We start from the raw sequence: 18,098 nt of genomic DNA on the forward strand, positions 1-18,098 counted from the left end.
TTTTAGTAAGTTATTGACTTATTGCTTTATTGTTGATTAGAAAATTTTCCAACTCAAGTAAACAATTTTTAGCTTATTGCTTTTAGTTGATCTATTGATTAGAATAGAGGCTGTAATAAATGGTAACTCTGAAACGTGTAGGACACACACACAATTACTATCGAGTCAAAATGTACAAAAGGACAAAACCAAAAACGCGTTAATTTTGTTTTCCTTCTCTTCTTTCAAAGCCGAAATAGCCTGAATTTATAATATAGTATTTTATTTATCTTCGTTGGTTCTTATAATTTGAACAAAAATAGTATATAGATTTAATTTTCAAAATTTTCTATACTGTAATGTAACCGTAAGGAATAAGGATGATTGGATAATTTATTTACAATTATGGAATAGGCCCAATTAAAATATTATTGGGTTTTAAAAATCCCATATACTCTTATGGGCTTTAATTAATACCTCCAGGCCCCAATGTTATGCAACAAATGTTCTTATTCTTCTTCTTCTTCCTCTCTCTCTCTCCAAACAACTCCTCTGGGATTCTGATTCTGTGACTTCTCGCCATTTTTTTTTTTTAATTTTTAATTATCGCTAAAAGCTTCGCCATATTCTCATCTTCTCAACATTCTCAGGCGTTTTTCGCGGCATTTATTTCGAATTCGCACGAAGATTCCCTTTGTAATGTTTTGATATCTTCTTCGTCCGTTGTTTTGCTTCTCTCTCTTCATGGGTTCGGCTTCGATTAGTTACCAATTCGGAATCTCAGCTCGATTCTACCAGAATTTGAATTCGAGGTCGGATGTTACTGTTTCCTCGCTTCCATGTAAAGCTGATGTTTCCAGAAAGATCCTATTCTCAGCTCCAAGCTCTTCCACTCACAAGGTAAGGAGAGAACCCGTCGTTTGTTATTTCCCTTAATCTCTTTTATGCCAATAACACAAAAAGTTCAAATATGGGTTCTCAAGATTTCTATCAAATTGCGTGTTTTGCTTCTTCGGATTTGGATCGTCTTTAGTTGGTGGATTCTCCTAATGTAGGCGTTTTTGATATCCAGGACTGTATAAATCGAGCTCGGGTATGTTCTTTGCCAAATACTGATGACTACTGCGATGAGATATTTGAGACGCCAATACTAGACAGCATTGAAACTCCATTGCAGTTGAAGAATTTGAGTGTTCAGGTAACTTTTTGTTGATGGTCTTATGCCATATGTAGTTGAATGAAAAAAACTGAAAGGGCTTGGGGTTGATGAAGTGGGTTTTGATTTTTGTAGGAGTTGAAGCTATTAGCTGATGAAATACGTACGGAGCTTCATTCTGTATTATGGAAGAAGATCCAAAAGTCTATGAACCCTAGCTTGGCTGCAATAGAGCTTACCCTTGCTCTGCATTATGTTTTCCGTGCCCCGGTTGACAATATATTGTGGGATGATGTGGAAAAAGTAAGCTCATGTTTTGAAATTCAGGGGGATTGATGATTTGATTTCCTTGTGCTTTGGACCTATGTTGGAAGGTTTTCATGTGTTTCTTGTTGTGTTAATAGCTTGATTTGTCCTTTGTAGACATATGCACATAAAGTTTTGACAAGACGTTGGTCTGCAATACCATCGAGACAAAAGACCGGTACTTCTGGGGTCACTTCTCAATTGGAGGAGAGTGAATATGATTCTTTTGGGGCTGGGCATGGCTGCAACAGCATTTCTGCTGGGCTCGGTAATTTTATTGTCACCCTGTGTTAAAGAATCAGTTGCCTATATAGCTTTAGTTTATTTCCTTATCCTTTTGCCTATTTTCCCTAAAACAAGAAGTAGACTTAGCTAATGAACGCTTTTTATCGATTAGGTGTACTGAACGTTTTTTTTTGTTTCTTAGGATTAGCGGTTGCTCGAGATATAAAAGGAAAGAGAGACCGGGTTGTGGTTGTGATAGAAAATGTGACAATAACTGCTGGTCAAGCATATGAGGCAATGAGCAATGCTGGTTATTTGGATTCTAATATGATCGTTATACTTAATGATAGCTGTCACTCTTTACATCCAAATATGGAGCAGGGATCCAAGGCATCCATCAGTGCACTATCTAGCATCATGAGCAAAATCCAATCTAGCAAAATTTTCCGCAAATTTAGAGAATTAGCTAAAGTAAGCATTCCTATACTCTCTTTGTTAAACTTAGTTGGTCGCAATTTTGAGGCTGGAAATTTCATGTTCAACAATGTAGATGTTATTTGATTATTTGTTTTTGCTGTGGATTTTGACAGGCTATGACGAAAAGAATTGGAAAGGGCATGTATGAATGGGCAGCCAAAGTCGATGAGTATGCACGTGGAATGGTTGGACCAACAGGATCAACTCTCTTTGAAGAACTTGGTTTGTACTACATTGGTCCTGTTGATGGACACAACATTGAAGATCTAGTTTGTGTTCTCCGAGAAGTATCTTCTCTAGATTCAATGGGTCCTGTGTTGGTCCACGTGATCACAGAGGAAAGCCGAGATGCAGAAATCGGAAAGAAGATCATGGTCAAAGGTATATTCCTCTGCCTATGTAATTTTCTTAACACTATCCATATCTTGACATTGACAGTTCATTTTTTGTGTCTCAGACAGACGCACTTACAGTCATTGCTTTGTGGAGGCTTTAGTGATGGAGGCAGAAAAGGATAGAGGTATTGTTGTGGTTCATGCAGGGATGGAGATTGATGCATCCCTTGTTACATTTCAGGAGAGATTTCCAGACAGGTTTTTCAATGTCGGAATGGCTGAACAGCACGCTGTCACATTCGCCGCTGGTCTTTCTTCAGGAGGTCTGAAGCCCTTTTGCATTATTCCCTCTGCTTTTCTACAAAGAGCTTATGACCAGGTTTCGCCTTTTTCTCCATCTCACTCGCACAGAGTAAGACTGTTCTAATATGTTTTATTAGAAGCAAAGGGCCTTAGTGTCTTTGATGGTTTCGTTAGGTGGTCCATGATGTAGATAGGCAAAGTAAGGCGGTGCGATTTGTTATTACAAGCGCAGGGCTTGTTGGATCCGGTGGTCCAGTGCAGTGTGGAGCTTTTGATATAGCTTATATGTCATCCTTACCAAACATGATAGCAATGGCTCCTGCCGATGAGGATGAGCTTGTTAATATGGTTGCAACTGCAGCTTCCATCACTGACCGTCCGGTTTGTTTCCGGTTCCCTAGAGGCTCCGTTGTCGACAGGAATTATCTCGTCCCCATTGGAGTACCAATTAAAGTAAGTTCCAATCTAATCGTCAAATCTTTTTGTTGCAAAAGCAGACTGTGCTGACAACAAGAATCGCTTTATTATATTAGAGTAGATCGGAAGAGGAAGAGTTCTTGTAGAAGGTCAAGATGTGGCTTTGCTTGGGTATGGAGCCATGGTTCAGAATTGTCTTCATGCTCATTCGCTTCTCTCTAAACTCGGTTTGAACGTGACTGTAGCTGATGCAAGATTTTGCAAACCCCTCGACATCAAGCTTGTGCGTGATCTATGTCAGAACCACAAATTCCTCATCACTATCGAAGAAGGCTGTGTTGGAGGGTTTGGTTCTCATGTGGCACAGTTCATAGCCCTCGATGGCCAGCTCGATAGAAACATCAAGGTAGATAAAAATCAAAACCCCATCTCTTTCAAAGTTCTCATCTTTTAAAAATTTCTGATTTACTTTTTTTGTTGGGATTTAAAAATTGGTAGTGGAGACCGATTGTATTACCAGATGGCTACATCGAAGAAGCTTCTCCTAGCGAGCAGCTTGCACTTGCTGGGCTAACTGGACATCACATAGCAGCAACCGCTCTGAGTCTTTTGGGTCGCACTCGAGAAGCATTGCTCCTCATGAGCTAGCATAACCTTCTCATGAGGGATTTACCTTCACAAGAAGCTCAGAGACTTTAAAAAGGCATCACATTTATGACGAGTGTAATTATAAAGTTTCTTAAACAAAATTTGTAGATAATATATTCAGAATTCAAGAAATATGATATCCTGATTTTGGAAGAGCAATCTGCTACGTTTGTATATTGTAAATATAGAGTATGAAAATTCACTAATTACTTTTTAGTTTTTACACGGTTTCCCCAATTTTCTTCATATTCGCAATTTGTTGTTGTTGTAAAGTCTCTTCTACTATACACACATACAGCTACAAGTTTCTCTATTTGGTGTAAACAGATACAATGTCCCATATCTGGAAACAAACAAATTGAATTTGTCGACACTAATTAAAAAAGCTTTCCTTTAAAAATTAGTAAAGAGTTACTTTCAATATTCGTTTAAATTACAAAACCTGATTCCTTCTTTTTCTTCTTCTTCTCGATCTCTGTCTCTCTCGCTACTCGATCATTTCGCTTCTATCTGAATCCTGTGGTTTCGTTTCTTCATGTAAGTTTTCTCCTTTTCATTCGTTTTGTGTCGATCGGAATTAAGTGTAAAGATCGGAACTTTTACCTAGATTCTTTTAGGAATCGAAAAGTTCATTCTGATTTTAGCGGAACCCATGATCGTTGCATCTAGTTTTTTTTAAAAAGCCCTAATTTTTTCAGGTCTCTTAATTCAATTTGTTGACAAGAATTGATGCTTTATCTGTTTGCAGTTATAAAAAAAAAATTGAATGATGGAAACAGAAACGGAACATCATAGAGCTGTCTCTGTTGATGACAACGACAGCCTCGTACCAGAGCCAAGTTCAACAACCAAAGAAAGCTTTTTTGAAGATTTCTCGCTTACAGGGCAAGTTATGAATCCACAACTTTCAAGTGCTGGCGAAGTTTTGACAAAAGTTGAATTGGATTTTGCTTTTGTCTCTGAGAAATTGGTCAATCTAAGTCTTCTTACTATGCAACTCGGCACCAGGGAAAATGATTTTGAGTCTTTTGTTACTAGGAAAGAAAAAGAAGAAGAAGAGCCTTTGAGTAATGATGATTCGGCTGAGAAGGCGTTGGAGTTTGATCTCTTGTCTTCAATTCTCAATTCAGAGGTGAAAGAACTTGAATCGCTTCTTGGTTTTCTCCAGGACGAGATTCAAAGTGCGCGTGTTATGATATCTCCGTTTCAACATGATGGAGAAGCTTTCTTGGATTTGGAAGGGAAGTTGCATGATGCTGAACAGTCTTTGGGTCAGTTAATGGACCAAGTGGTGGAAATGAAGAAGCAATCTTCTAACTTTCAGAGGTTATCTTCTGGTTTGGTAGAATTTGGAAGCTGTAAGTGTCTTTAAACATTTTTTTCATGATGACTATAGCTGGTGAAAAATTTTCAGGCTTTGATTAAAGTTATGTATGTTAACTTTGTTTTGGCAGGGTCTGGAGGAAAAACTGCAGTGTCTCAAAACGATGGTGAGTTTGGTGATCTTAGCGCTAAGATCAAAATGCAGACTGCTGATCAGCAAAGGAATGTTTTGAGGATGCTTGAGAAATCTTTGGCTAAGGAGATGGAACTTGAAAAGAAACTAAGTGAATCAAGAAATACTGAACGAGAACTGGAAATGAAACTATATTCTTCCGAGCAGGATGTTGTCTACATGGAAGAAGTTACCGAAGATGCGTTCTCGAGGTGGCTTGAGTCAGATAATGCTGCGGAAGTCTTTAAGGGAACGTCAAAGGAGATGTCTGGAAAACTCCAAGTTCTTCAGTTCAATCTAAGCGGCTCTTTTAAGCGGGAAGATAACTTGAGGTCTGAGCTCGTTAATTCAAAGGAACGTTTAGAAGCTAAGGAATGCGCCTTGCACAAACTTGATAGCAGCAATGCAAGACTTCATGACTTTCTTATGGCGCAAACAGAAGGCTTAAAAGAGAGTTTGAGAGAAGCTGAGGAAAAAATGATTCTGTTGAACACTGAGAATTCCTCATTAAGTGAAAAAGTCAGCTCCCTTGAGGAACAACTGAATGAATATGGGCTTCAAACAGAAGATGCGGATGCTACTTCTGGTGCTCTGATAAAAGATCTTGAACGTATCAATGTGGAACTGAAAGATAAGTTAGCCAAAACTGAAGCTAGGGCTGAAGAAGCAGAATCCAAGTGCAAAATTCTAGAAGAAAGCCAAAAGGAGCTTCAAGACGAGTTGGGGACTTTCAGAGACAAGGGCTTCACTCTGGAGAAGTTAGCATCGCTTGAGAAACACTTGAGGGACTCAGATCTTCAACTAGAGCATGCAGTTGCAGCTGTTGAAGCAAGTAAAGAAAAGCAGAACTTGTTATATTCTACTGTTTCTGATATGGAGGATGTGATTGATGATCTTAAATCCAAAGTTTTGAAGGCTGAAAACAGGGCTGACTATACAGAGGAGAAGCTGATTATGGTATCTGAGTCTAATGCAGAGCTCAACGAAGAACTGAAATTCTTCAAAGGTAGATTGAAAGAAGGGGAGAAATTTTTGCAGCAAGCAGAAGAAAGAAAAATTCGAACGGCTAAAGATATTGCTTTACATAACAAGATCATGAAAAAACTGGTCATGCAGCTAGCTGCTGAACGAGAACGACTTCATAAGCAGGTATTAAGACTTTAACGCATATACTCAGAAACCCAGTTTGGTGTTATTTCATGTCCTTTGTAGCTTCACCATCATCATAGTGGATGCTTAGATATTGATACTTCTTTTGCAGATAACTAACTTGTCAAGAGAGAATTGTCTGTTGATGGTGAAGTTGAAAAAGATTGGAAAAACTGGTATTATGGAGAGTGGCAATGGAAATGAACGTTCACCAAAGTCTGACCAGAATGCTTCTTCTTGCCATCAAGAAAGTAGTCCTCAAGCCACCGTCACTTCAGTAATTAATCCAGAGGTATATTAATTCTGATTTTGCAGGCATCTAAGTGAATTCTACCATTCAGCTTTAAGATGGAAGCATTGAATATTCTTTGAAGACCTTATAAAAATGTGATGTTGGTCGCTGATTTTTTTTTTCTGTAGGAGGAAGAAACAGAATTAAAAGCAGATATTGGAAGTGTAAGGAGATTAGATGTTGGCGCTCTTGGATTGAAGCACATTCTCGTTGCAATATTTGTGATCTTGTTATCGTCAATGGCTTACTTCATATCTCAGCAAAACATCTAAAAGTCTTTCACTTTTTCTGAGTCTCATAGGCGCCAGTTTTGTTTTTCACTCTTTGTCATAGTTTACAATTACAATGACAGACTTATTTTGTAGTTCTTTTTGGCTATCCATCACAGAGAATCTGCTATAAAAGTTAAGATATGATTCTTGTTTATATGTCTTGTCTAAACTACTGCCTTTTCCACTTATTACAAGTAAACCCCTATCTTTTATTATTGTCAAACATCAGTAACTCTACACGTTAATCCTCAATCTCTGAAATATAATCAAGAACATCCAAAACTTGTTGCATCAATGGTCGTTTCTTGTGGTCCCGCTTGGTGCATCTTTGGATGAGTGTGCCCATCTGTATTGCCGCATTCGCAGGGTAATCTGTTCCAAGTCGGGGATCGATTATTTCCTCAATCATATAATGATCGCGCAAGATAGATGTATTCCAGACATCTGAGCTTTGCTTGTTCTTGATTAATAGTTTTCGAGGGTTTGAACCAGATAAAAGCTCAAGCAAGATCAGACCAAATATGTAAACATCAGACTCCATTCCCACAAGAGCTGCATACAATATCACACAATTGTCTTTAACATTGAACAGTGAAAGATTAATCAGACTTTGCAAAACAAAAGTTGATGTACCTGGCATTACACATTCAGGAGATATGTAATCACGTATTACCGTGATTCGACCTTCTGTCAAGCATTACACATTCGGTTTGATTGATTCAAGATAAAACAGTTTTGCATTGTAATGCTGATGAAATCCAAACTGATGTATTAATTTCTAAAGATGATAAAACAAAAAGAGAGAAGAAGAATTGAATTTAAAAAAAAAAAACAATTACCACCTCGTCAAGCATAATGTTATGCTTTTGAAGTTCTTGATTTAGCGGGAACTTGTTGATCGAGTGGAGAAAGGCAACACCTTGAGCTATTCCAATGGCTATTTTAACCCGTATTCCCCATGGCAATGCATCTTCTTCTGTTGAAGGAAACATGAATGAAAGTATATCATATGTACAGCAAAAACTGTCTATACTGATTTTCAGAATGGACTCATTAATTAACTAGAAGAGATCTTATCTTGCGAAAATGTGACTGTCCAAGCTTACTCTGTGCGAGTATTCGAAAACCAAGAAGAGTGTTTTGTTATCTTCACAACAGTAACCCAAAAGTTTCACCAAATTGGGGTGAGAAATGTGTTCTAGAGACCTCGCTCTTTCCTGCAAACTCATAGGTTTTTTTTTTGTGCCCATCAGATAAGTAGACAAGACATACAATATAATGGAAGAGAGACATGCAATTTGACTTATTGCTTTGCTGAACAGAAAGTTTTTCTAAGACGACTTAACAATTTCAGAAAAGTGTTAAGAGTCGATTTTAGTAAGTTATTGACTTATTTATTGCTTTGTTGATTAGAAGTTCTTCTAAGACGACTTGGCCATTTCAAAAAAGTGTTAAGAGCCGATTATAGTAAGTTTTTTTTACTTCTTGATTTGTTGATTAGTTTAGAAATAGCGGCTGTAAATGGTAACTTTGAAACGTGTATATAGTTCACCATAATTATTATTGAGTAAAAACGTAACCAGAAAACGCGTTAATTTGTTTTGCTTCTTTTCTAGTATAGTTAGCTAAATTGAACATTTATTTATTAAACAGTTTCTCAATCAAGTGTACAGATGATGTCGGTCTTCTGAGGTTACTGTGAGCGAGAGAATGGTTCACGAGTTTTGGCAATCTTGCTCTGTATCTAGCACAAGCCTCAAGAGACTAACGTTGCGTTTTCAGCAAATATGCGAGGAGAATCACAAGAGTGTTTCGTTTGATACTTTTGAGTATTCTGATACTATTGCGGAGGAGTATCCAGTAGTGAAATTTGATTCGTTAACTGGAGCGAGTCTATATCTCTGCATGATGAATGATCAGATCAACAGGGCGAAGTTTACAGATGATGATGAAAAGGAAAACTAAGCTTCAAACTGTAAAACAGGTAGGACTTTGTAAATATCTGAAAGTGCCAAACTTGAACTATATAGTATTATATCAATTTTCGATAACGTACGTAGCATGTTATTTTATTATGTTGACAATGCATATAAGATTAAAATCGTGTGAGATTAAGAAGAAAACCTACCTATTAGAATTAGAACCGTCTGTGGTTATTACTTCAAACTCTTCACTCAGACTTCCAATACTTTTAGCTATTTTAATCCTTTATTATTATTGGCAACTGCCATAGTACCCAATTGTTATGTCAATCTCAGCATGTGAGTTCATCACAAATGGTAACATGCTGAACCATTGGTTCTCCTGCAATCCTCAACGGCCTAGAGCTTGACTTATCCCACACGCTAACTCCATCCCCTGTTCCAAAACACCACAACATGATGTGCTTATATATATTGTGGAAGAGTCTGGGAAAGCTTGTTGACTGATCATACTTTATGCATCCTGCTAGAGTGAGTCTATATCATTTGCAAGGGGAACGATCTCCTTTAAAGAGTTTTCTCAATCTAAATACGTATATTAAGATGATGTTGGTTCAGCACCAATCATTGATTGGGATAAATTGAATTTTTGACGCATTAATGGAGAGCTTGTTTTCCACATCTCTTCGTATCGGGATTCTGAGCGAGAGAATGGTTTAGGAGTTTTGGCAATCTTAGCTGTGTATCTAGCACAAGAGCGGCCTAAAGAGACGGACGTAGCGTTCTGATATATACAATTGCGGAGGAGTTCTGTGTTGATTTTATAGTATCTCAGTTTGCTTCGATGGACACTTTAGCTTATATAGATAGACTCTCAAGTCTCAACTGATCACTGCAGCTGACCACACGTAGGTGAGAAAGATTTAGACTAATCAAAAAAGGTGGATGTATTGTCCCTTTATTTTGTAAATATATGAGAGAATCAGAATAGTGTACATACGTCATGAGTAGGGCTAGTTACTTTTTTTCTATGTATTTTCATGATTAGAACCGGTTAAAGTTGAAACCTTACTAATTTAGAAAGTTCTAATCAATAATTCCAAGAAGAAAGTAGCTTTTTTTTAAATGTAAAATTTCCTTTTTCTTATAAACATTAAAAAGTTATTTTTTTTTAAATTTATCAATATATTTATAACATACTATTAAAGGTAGATAAAGTAAAAAAAAAAAATCTTTTTTTGGTTTAAAAAAATAGCAATTTCCTTTTTCTAAGTAATACTAAGAAAAAGGAAAAGTAAAAAAAAGAAAATCATAAAAAAATAGTGATTTCCTTAGTCTAATTAATTTCCAAGTTCTTTTTTGTCTTTTTTGTTTTTTTTTGTTTTTCTCAATTGTTTCTTTATTTATCCCATAAGCGAGTACAACAAACTATACATAAGCCCAAAAGAAAGCCCAAATTAAATCTAAATTTGGTTCTTTTTTGGTTAGATTTCCTTGAATTACAACCCGCGGAAAATAGCCAAAATCATCCCCAACTATTTGGCAAACGCTTTTTTATACCTAAACTTTAACACCATGCAAATAACAATCTGAACTATAGTAAAATTTAAATTTTCTACCTAAACTATAGAAAATGTTGTCAATTTCAACTTTTGTTCAAACAGTGTTAAATTCGAGTTTAACGTTGTTGAGTCAGACGATCTTTAGCATCCACATGACAGTGGGAATGACCAAAACTAAGTTGTTTTGGTCATTTTTAAGTGTGTTGTAGCAAGAAATAAATCGTTTGAAAAAAAATAGAGTATTGGAATCCGTTTTCAGGTGTGTTGTGAAACTTTATTTTTGATCATTTCTTGCTATAAAATACCCAAAATGACCAAAACGATATAGATTTGGTAAATCCCAGTGCTACGTTGATGTTACATACCGTTTGATTCAACATCATTAAACTCTGATTTAACATTGTTCAAACAAAGATTGAAATTGACCATATTTTATATAGTTTAGGTAGCAAATTTAAATTTTAATGCAGTTCAGATTGTTATTTGAGTTTAGGCTTGGACAAATAGTTGGATTTGATTTTAGCTGGTTTTCCCATCTAAAGGAAATCCATATTTTTTATTTGTTTATTAAGTTTGGGTCGGTCGACAACGCTCCCTCACTTTCTTTATTATAAATAGACTAACACTCGCATAAGAACAGAGAGTTTAGCGAGAGAGATTCTAATGGCGAGAGAAAGAGAGAGAGCGATTCTAATTGGTGCGCGGGGAGCAAAACGGGAGTCGAGTGAGAGAGGTATATTTTCTAAACCCTAGCTAGTAGCTATGAATCAGATTCTGATTTTTTCTTTCTTTCTGAAATAAGAGTCTCGTTTGTTTGTTTTTTTTTTTTCTTGTATATGCGATCTTAATTATTATTGGGTTTGTTTGTTTCTTTTTTTTTTGGATGAAACTACGAAACAGGGTTCGTGTTCCAATTCCAACCAGGAGAAGGATGACTCTCAGATCGATTTTGGTTTCAAGGAAGTGGACGATTCAGAAACCCTAAAAAACGGAAGGTAATCTCTACTCTTAGGTCTAGGTCTTTTTTTGTTTGTTAATTTAATTAAAGGGGGTTTAATTTCTTTGTTTCTTTCTCTTTTGGTGGTGACACTAGGAAACAGGTTCGTGTTCGTGTTCCAACCAGGAGGACGATTGATTTTATCTCACTTTGTTACAAACTCTGATCGAGTAACATATATATATGTCTTTGTCTTCCCTTGTGTGCTCTCTAAAATTTGATCACTTTCTTTCTCTTTTTTTGGTTGGTTGAAACTACCAAACAGGTGTAGGTGTGTGTGTGCGTTCGTGTATTCAGAGAACAAACACTGCCTGTCGCCGGCGACAGTGTTCTTTTACAGTAAGTAACTACTACATCAAACTCTGGTCGGTTATATAAACAAGAAAGGTAACATGTTATGTCTATTTGGTTTCAATTTTATTAAATTTGGGAATGTGCCTCCTGAGATTTTATTGTTTTCACTTTTATTCATTCATACCTTCTTTTTTTGAAGATTAACGAAGGGGTTCTAGTACAGATCGGAGAAATATGCACTTTGATTTGAGGAATGATGAAGAAGGGATTCAGAACATCATCAAATTGTTCCTTCCTTCTTGTTACAGAGGTGGTCTTTGTTGACTCAATACGTCTCTTAATATTCCACTTCAGTCTTCCCAATCCTTACTCCAGTCATCAGTTAAGTCTACTTTAAAAGTTTAATTTGTTTTTACATTATTGGATTGAGAATTGACATTTATTTTCTTCCCATTGTTTCCTAACTTCTTTGTTGCTTCTCTAGATCTAGATGATGGTGGAGATGTATACATATGCATGTCTTATTTTAGGGATGACCACCGCCCCAACCACAACAACAATCCTCTGTAAGTAAACTTCAGATCCTTTATCTTGTCTTCCTATGGCTTTCAGGCTGATGTTAAAGCATTGCAGAAGGTTCTCCAATCCAGTCCAGACACTTGGTGAGGTTTCCTTTGCTCTTTTGATCATATCTCTTTCATCCTTGTCATTTGAGAGCTTGCTTGGTTTGGTTCATGTTCTTATTTTGCAGGGTGATGATGGCAATTTTCTCAATTATACTGTATGTTCCTTCACTCTCATTCTCACCTAGAAGCTACCACTCCATATCCCACGTTCTTCTTGTATCCGCAAGTTTAATGACACTATACAGGTTGCTGATTTGAGATATTCCGTATATACCTTTTTTTTTTTATGTCTTGACTGCTGTTGATGACCCTTCTTTTTCCTCTCTCTCTCTCAGGTCAATTCATAACACAAGGAGCCAAGTGAAGAGCCGAGTTGTGTAGCCATACGTGAGAGCTATGGACTATTTTGGGTCAGGTAATTCTTTTTCTGTCTCTGTATTAATTGTCTATTATTTTTCACTCTATACTTTAGTTCCTTGTCATTTAATTTCTTGTTTTCTTTTTTTTTCCCCTGCAGAGTTTTGGTGGCTTCTGTGCACTTACATACTTGATCTTTGCCCCCGAAGGACTCAATCAACTTTGCGAAGTCACTAACCATGCCTTGAAGCCTTTCAAAGCTGCCGCTGATCACTAACAAGGTTTTTGTTTTCTGAATCTCCATCTGCTTTTCTTTTCTTATAGTGTGGATCCAACAATGTACTCTGTTTTCACATGTCTCTTTCTTTCTGGTTGGTGCATGTTGTGCATGTAAGATACACAAGGAGCCGATGATCCATCCATTTAGACATCGATCAAAGTAAGTAAGCCCTACTACTCACTCTCTTGCCTTTTCTTCATCTCAGATTAATGGATATTTTAATTTCTATATTCTAACATCTGAGTTTACTTTACACAGTTGTTAGGATTCTCTCTTGGTGGTTCTGCTAACAGGTGAGATTTTTTGATGGGATTGTTTGTTACTCGCTGTTTGCATGCTTATTTCTGGAGATGTATCCCGACCTGCTGCCATCAATTTTATACCAGAAGTATTCATTTGTGTCATCTTATGTAACTTACAAGACTCTTGTTAAGCTCTTATCCTTCTTTTAACTTTTCCAGAGCAGACAAACCTATGTTGTCTTGCTATGGCTTTCAGGCTGATGTTAAAGCATTGCAGAAGGTTCTCAAATCCAGTCCAGACACTTGGTGAGGTTTCCTTTCCTCTTTTGATCAATTATCTTTCATCCTTTGCTTATATTAGATATTTTTATAAAAGACTTATTTAAGATCCTATTCTCTGTGTTTCGTGTCCTGCAGATCTATCAGCATCAGCATAGCAGGCAGATGAGTTTTCCTGCTATGGTTCATCTTCTCTCCAGCACGCTTTATTTCAAGCGTTTTTCCCCTACTTAATGTTCTAGGAGGGATTGACGAGGAAGGTAAAATGCCCTTCTTTGTTTTCTTCGTTATGATGTGACTATAGAAGAGGTACTTTGTGTGATCTTTATTCTTGATTATATTCAGGAAAAGGGGATCATATGAGCGAGTTGGATACGGTGCACAAGATTCTGGTTCCACACTTATCATGCCTTTCCTTGACAACGAGCTCAAGTCGCAAGTCCCCTTCTGACCTAAACTGGTTTGTTGATAATCTTCATTTTTCTTTTCTTATAAATCCGACAATGTACTCACACGTCTCTTTTTGGTAGGTGCATGTATTGTTGGCCATGGAAGATACACAAGGATCCGAGTGAAGATTCGAGATGTTTGTTCTGTTGGCTGGTGGGGACTTGAGGAGGCTGCTTGCAGAGCCAAACTCAAAAGGCCAAGGTTCGGTCACATCTCTTAATCTTCCTCAGAAATCAGAAAGCCACAATTCTCTCATTCTTGCTCAGTTTCTCTCTTGTGACCCCTGAAGCCGATAATCCATGTTGTTAATGATGTAATCCAGTCTCTGCAGCAACAACTTTATCCGTAAGATTAATCGGATAAATAAGCCTTAAAGCCATTCAAAGCCCTACCATTGTTTGATAGTTGCTACATTGAAAACTAACAAGGTTTGTTTTCTGAATCTTCATCTGCTTTTCTTTTCTTATGGTATGGATCCAACAATCAGTATACTATGTTTTAATATGTATCTTTCTGGTAGGTGCATGTTGGCCATGTAAGATACACAAGGAGCCGATGATCCGTCCATGTAGACATCAATCGAAGTATAAGTAAGCGCTACTACTCACTCTCTTGCCTTTTCTTCACATCTCAGATTAATGGATTTTTTTTTTATTAACTTCGAAATTCTAACATCTGAGTTCACTTTACACAGTTTGTTAGGATTCTCTTGGCGGTTCTGCTAACAGGTGAGTCTCCCAGTTGTTAGAAGGTTTGTTCAGTCTGTTAGTGACCAAGCCGTTGGAGTGGGAGTCATTTGTGGAGTCAGACCAGATCAGCAGTTGGTCAAGGTATTTTTGTTTCTGTTTCATCTCCTGAATCCTTCCCCATATTATTTCATTAGCATAATGATCTTTTTGTAGTTGTTTCATTTTGGTTTCAGTAATAGTACTGAAGTGTGGCTTGTCATATTCGCCATAGAAGAAGATACACTAGGAGTCAAGTGAAGAGCCCAGATGTTTGTTGAGTTGACTGGTTGACTTGAGGAGGCTGCTTGCTGAGCAAACTAGAAGGCCAAGGTTTGATATTTTTTTCTCTGTTTTATTTCTGCTTTAGAGCTCAAAATAGGATTCTCTTGTTATATAATCAAAGCTATAAGCTTTGGTTGTTGGCCCGGAAACATTATTCTTGACTGAAATGTGGCTTGTCATGACTATGTTGCAGATTGTACATGCTGATCTACTGAAATTGATGGATGGAGGAGTATCACTTTGCTAACTCAGTTCCTACATTAAAATTGTTACCTAAAGAAGCAGCAGGTATGCTTTTTCAAAATACAATGGAGATTTTGTGATGGGATTGTTTCTTACTCTCTGTCTAATTACACTAACGTTTATGATATCTACAGGGAAAAATTCTTGAATTCTTATTCTGGAGATGTAATCAACCTGCTGCCATCGATCAACTTTTCATTTTAGCTGAACAGTTGTTCATCGATGATGTATAGACTCCATTGCTGTTTTCGAACAAGTCAGGCAAGTCGTTCCAATTCTCACAATCACTCAATACGTTCGCTTCAGTAGTTCCCCATTCATGTAACTGAATTTTTGTGTTTTTGTTTTTGCTGCTTCTCTAGATGATTGAGATGGCGCTGAATTATGATCCAAACGATGGAATACCCCTCTTCTTGCTCTGTAAGTCATCTCAGTTTGCTCTCTCTGCCTTTTTTTTTTTTTTTTTTTTTATTTGTTTCAAGTTTATCTATCTCCTTCTAACCAACGATCCTTGTTTGCTTCAGTAGTTCCCCAACCATAATTGATACATAGATGAGCTACTTATTGTTTCTGAATCTAGAAGCTCTTCACTTCATAGCTCCAGCTTTTGCCTGCACCCCAAAGAAGTACACCACATCTGCCATAATTTTAAGGTTAATACCCTCCATCAGAGATTATTTTGTTTCTTTCACTAATAAGTATGTTGTTCACTCTTTCATCGCATGTCTAATCAGGGATGACCTGCCCAACAAATAACAACGAGTCAACAACAACAATGGAAAAATCATCTGTAAGTAAACTTAAGATCCGTATCCTTTATTTTATTTTTTTGTGTTTCAATTTTTTGGATCCCTCAGCCAATTACAATCTCTTTTTTTTTCTTGTTTATTGTGGTGTTATATCTTGTCACCTTCTCTTCTCTACTCTCAGGATCCAAACAGTGTTGATGAATACTATTTGGTGGAAGTTCGTGTCTTTTCAAGTGATGGATGTTCAGTGGACGTTGTTTTGATGGCGTTTCTTCTTCAATTCTTATCAGATTCCCGAGGCCTTTGGATTTCTCTACGTAGATAATATTTGATGCGACTCATTCCTTGAAGCCATTCAACAAAGCTGCCGCTGCTGATCTCTTGGCCAAGATAGTGGGTTCTCCTCCCCGATTATATGATTGTTGCTACACATTTAGAACGAATAAGGTCTGTTTCTCTGAAATCTTCCATCTGTTTTTCTTTTCTTATAAATCCGACAATGTACTCACACGTCTCTTTTTGGTAGGTGCATGTATTGTTGGCCGTGGTTGATACACAAGGTTCCAAGTGGAGATGTTTGTTCAGTTCACTGGTGGAGTCGAGGAAGGAGGCTGCTTGCAGAGCCAAACTCAAAGGCCAAGGTTTGTTTTTTTTCCTTCTTAGTATTGTTTCTGCTTGTGATGTTATTTGTTTATTTCGTTTAAATGGTGGCAATGCAGGGTCTGAAGTCGCAGCTGCAAGAGTTCATTCCGGAACAACAGGTTAGCGTAGACCTCTTCTACATTAATTTTTCTATAAAGGTAAAATGCCCTTCTTTGTTTTCTTCGGAACAACAGGTTAGCGTAGTTACGATGAACTTGACAATTATTTGATGATTGAGATATTTCTTAAATGCCTCAAGGCTCTGGTCATACACTTCTACTTGCAAGTTTAAGTTCATGATACGGTTTGTTTTGCTGAACTTTATCATCCCATGTTTTCTTACCTTTATCATTCAATTTGTGTAGTTTTAAGCCGCATAACTTCAGCTTATGTTTTTAGTTTCAAGTTGAACTCTGGTTTTGTATTTGAATGCTTGTTATTGTTATTTAAGTACTTGTAGTTTGCATTTTCAACTCTGCAAATGGATGTTATATTTCTTTTATTTGTTGTAGGTTTTGGATTGTTTCTGATTTTGCGGATATTTTGTTATGTTTCGGATGGTAATAATCGGAACGAACTGAAATTAAAGAAAAAACAAATGAAAAAAAAAAAATGAAAAATTTAAAGATCCGAAAGATGCAAAAGATGAAAGATTTCGCAAATAAGTCTCTAAGTTTAAAAAAAAAAAAAAATTGGGCACAAGGTCCAAAATTTTTTGGGTCGGGTTTCTCTAAACCCAATATAGTTTAAACACGAGTGAATTGCATACCGGGACTTAATGGTGGTGGCCATGGAATATTTGTGGAGAAATGTGAGCCAGGAATCTGAGGCGAAGCTGCATTAGGCGCACCAGGTGGAACAAAAACAGAGCAGCGACTTGTAGCTTTTGTGAATGTTGTTGAGATGAAGATGGTATTGTTGAAGAATTGGGAATTAGATTGAGAATATCAGATTGTTGGTTATGGTTTCTTAGAATTGAGATCGTCTTCAACCATGATGGGAGTGTATAATTGGGTTAGAAATTTTGGAATTGGAGCAAATGACTTAACCGGATCTAGATTTTGTGACCAAGTAAATCATAACTCCAAATGAATTATTCTTTAATTATCTTGGTGTGTATGTCAAAGTTATATTTTTATGGGACAGCAAGAAAAGTTAAATATGTTCATTGTTACATGTGTTTGTGTATAACTGGATACATATTTCAATTTAAAAAAAAAAAAAATCAATTTCATCTATACAAGACAATATATTATATATATTGTTCCAATACATACTTCTATACTTTAATGAATTATTGAAAGAAAATAAGATGTAAGATTATCTTTCTTTCCATTTATGGTGAATTGACCAATAAACTGTTAATATAGTCAATTTAGTATTATGATATT

General features: G+C 36.7%; 3 protein-coding genes and 1 long non-coding RNA gene across 5 annotated transcripts; 3 read left to right on the forward strand and 1 right to left on the reverse strand.

Annotated features, from left to right (window-relative positions):
• The first annotated feature begins 459 nt into the window (after positions 1-459).
• On the forward strand, positions 460-4,069 carry LOC104705402 (1-deoxy-D-xylulose-5-phosphate synthase, chloroplastic). Of its 2 annotated transcripts, none has more exons than XM_010421394.3 (10): positions 460-879; positions 1,052-1,177; positions 1,271-1,438; positions 1,559-1,709; positions 1,869-2,137; positions 2,257-2,524; positions 2,601-2,857; positions 2,956-3,234; positions 3,320-3,604; positions 3,697-4,069. In XM_010421394.3, the coding sequence occupies exons 1-10, from the start codon at positions 724-726 to the stop codon at positions 3,844-3,846; spliced, it is 2,109 nt and encodes a 702-aa protein (XP_010419696.2). In that variant the 5' UTR covers positions 460-723; the 3' UTR covers positions 3,847-4,069. The 2 variants fall into 2 exon arrangements, 1 of the variants encoding a protein (XP_010419696.2); XR_754299.2 differs by having other exon boundaries at positions 476-879; positions 3,315-3,604.
• Positions 4,070-4,093: 24 nt separating this feature from the next.
• Positions 4,094-7,208, forward strand: LOC104709087 (WPP domain-interacting tail-anchored protein 1). Its single transcript, XM_087462011.1, has 5 exons — positions 4,094-4,383; positions 4,595-5,204; positions 5,301-6,490; positions 6,603-6,782; positions 6,911-7,208. The coding sequence occupies exons 2-5, from the start codon at positions 4,613-4,615 to the stop codon at positions 7,052-7,054; spliced, it is 2,106 nt and encodes a 701-aa protein (XP_087318137.1). The 5' UTR covers positions 4,094-4,383; positions 4,595-4,612; the 3' UTR covers positions 7,055-7,208.
• A 51-nt stretch (positions 7,209-7,259) lies between these two features.
• On the reverse strand, positions 7,260-8,283 carry LOC147939568 (inactive serine/threonine-protein kinase BKN1-like). The gene is made up of 4 exons (XM_087463021.1): positions 8,133-8,283; positions 7,897-8,030; positions 7,754-7,802; positions 7,260-7,606 (listed from the first exon to the last, which is right to left on the reverse strand). Exons 1-4 carry the CDS (start codon positions 8,281-8,283, stop codon positions 7,296-7,298), a joined length of 645 nt encoding a protein of 214 aa, XP_087319147.1. The 3' UTR covers positions 7,260-7,295.
• Positions 8,284-11,134: 2,851 nt separating this feature from the next.
• LOC104705407 (uncharacterized) lies at positions 11,135-17,189 on the forward strand. Its single transcript, XR_015563983.1, has 27 exons — positions 11,135-11,271; positions 11,439-11,533; positions 11,801-11,922; positions 12,029-12,210; positions 12,314-12,491; positions 12,581-12,700; positions 12,791-12,870; positions 12,973-13,093; positions 13,208-13,251; positions 13,351-13,385; positions 13,554-13,640; positions 13,752-13,873; positions 13,959-14,073; positions 14,144-14,264; positions 14,386-14,491; positions 14,584-14,653; positions 14,758-14,893; positions 14,966-15,121; positions 15,267-15,361; positions 15,451-15,577; positions 15,679-15,736; positions 15,841-15,969; positions 16,051-16,106; positions 16,247-16,512; positions 16,592-16,706; positions 16,785-16,826; positions 16,902-17,189. It is a non-coding gene; the product is annotated as an uncharacterized LOC104705407 (long non-coding RNA).
• The last annotated feature ends 909 nt before the right edge of the window (positions 17,190-18,098 follow it).

The sequence above is a fragment of the Camelina sativa genome, chromosome 8 (assembly GCF_030686135.1).
Source record: "Camelina sativa cultivar CO46 ecotype springtype chromosome 8, ASM3068613v1".
Taxonomy (NCBI): Eukaryota; Viridiplantae; Streptophyta; class Magnoliopsida; order Brassicales; family Brassicaceae; genus Camelina; species Camelina sativa.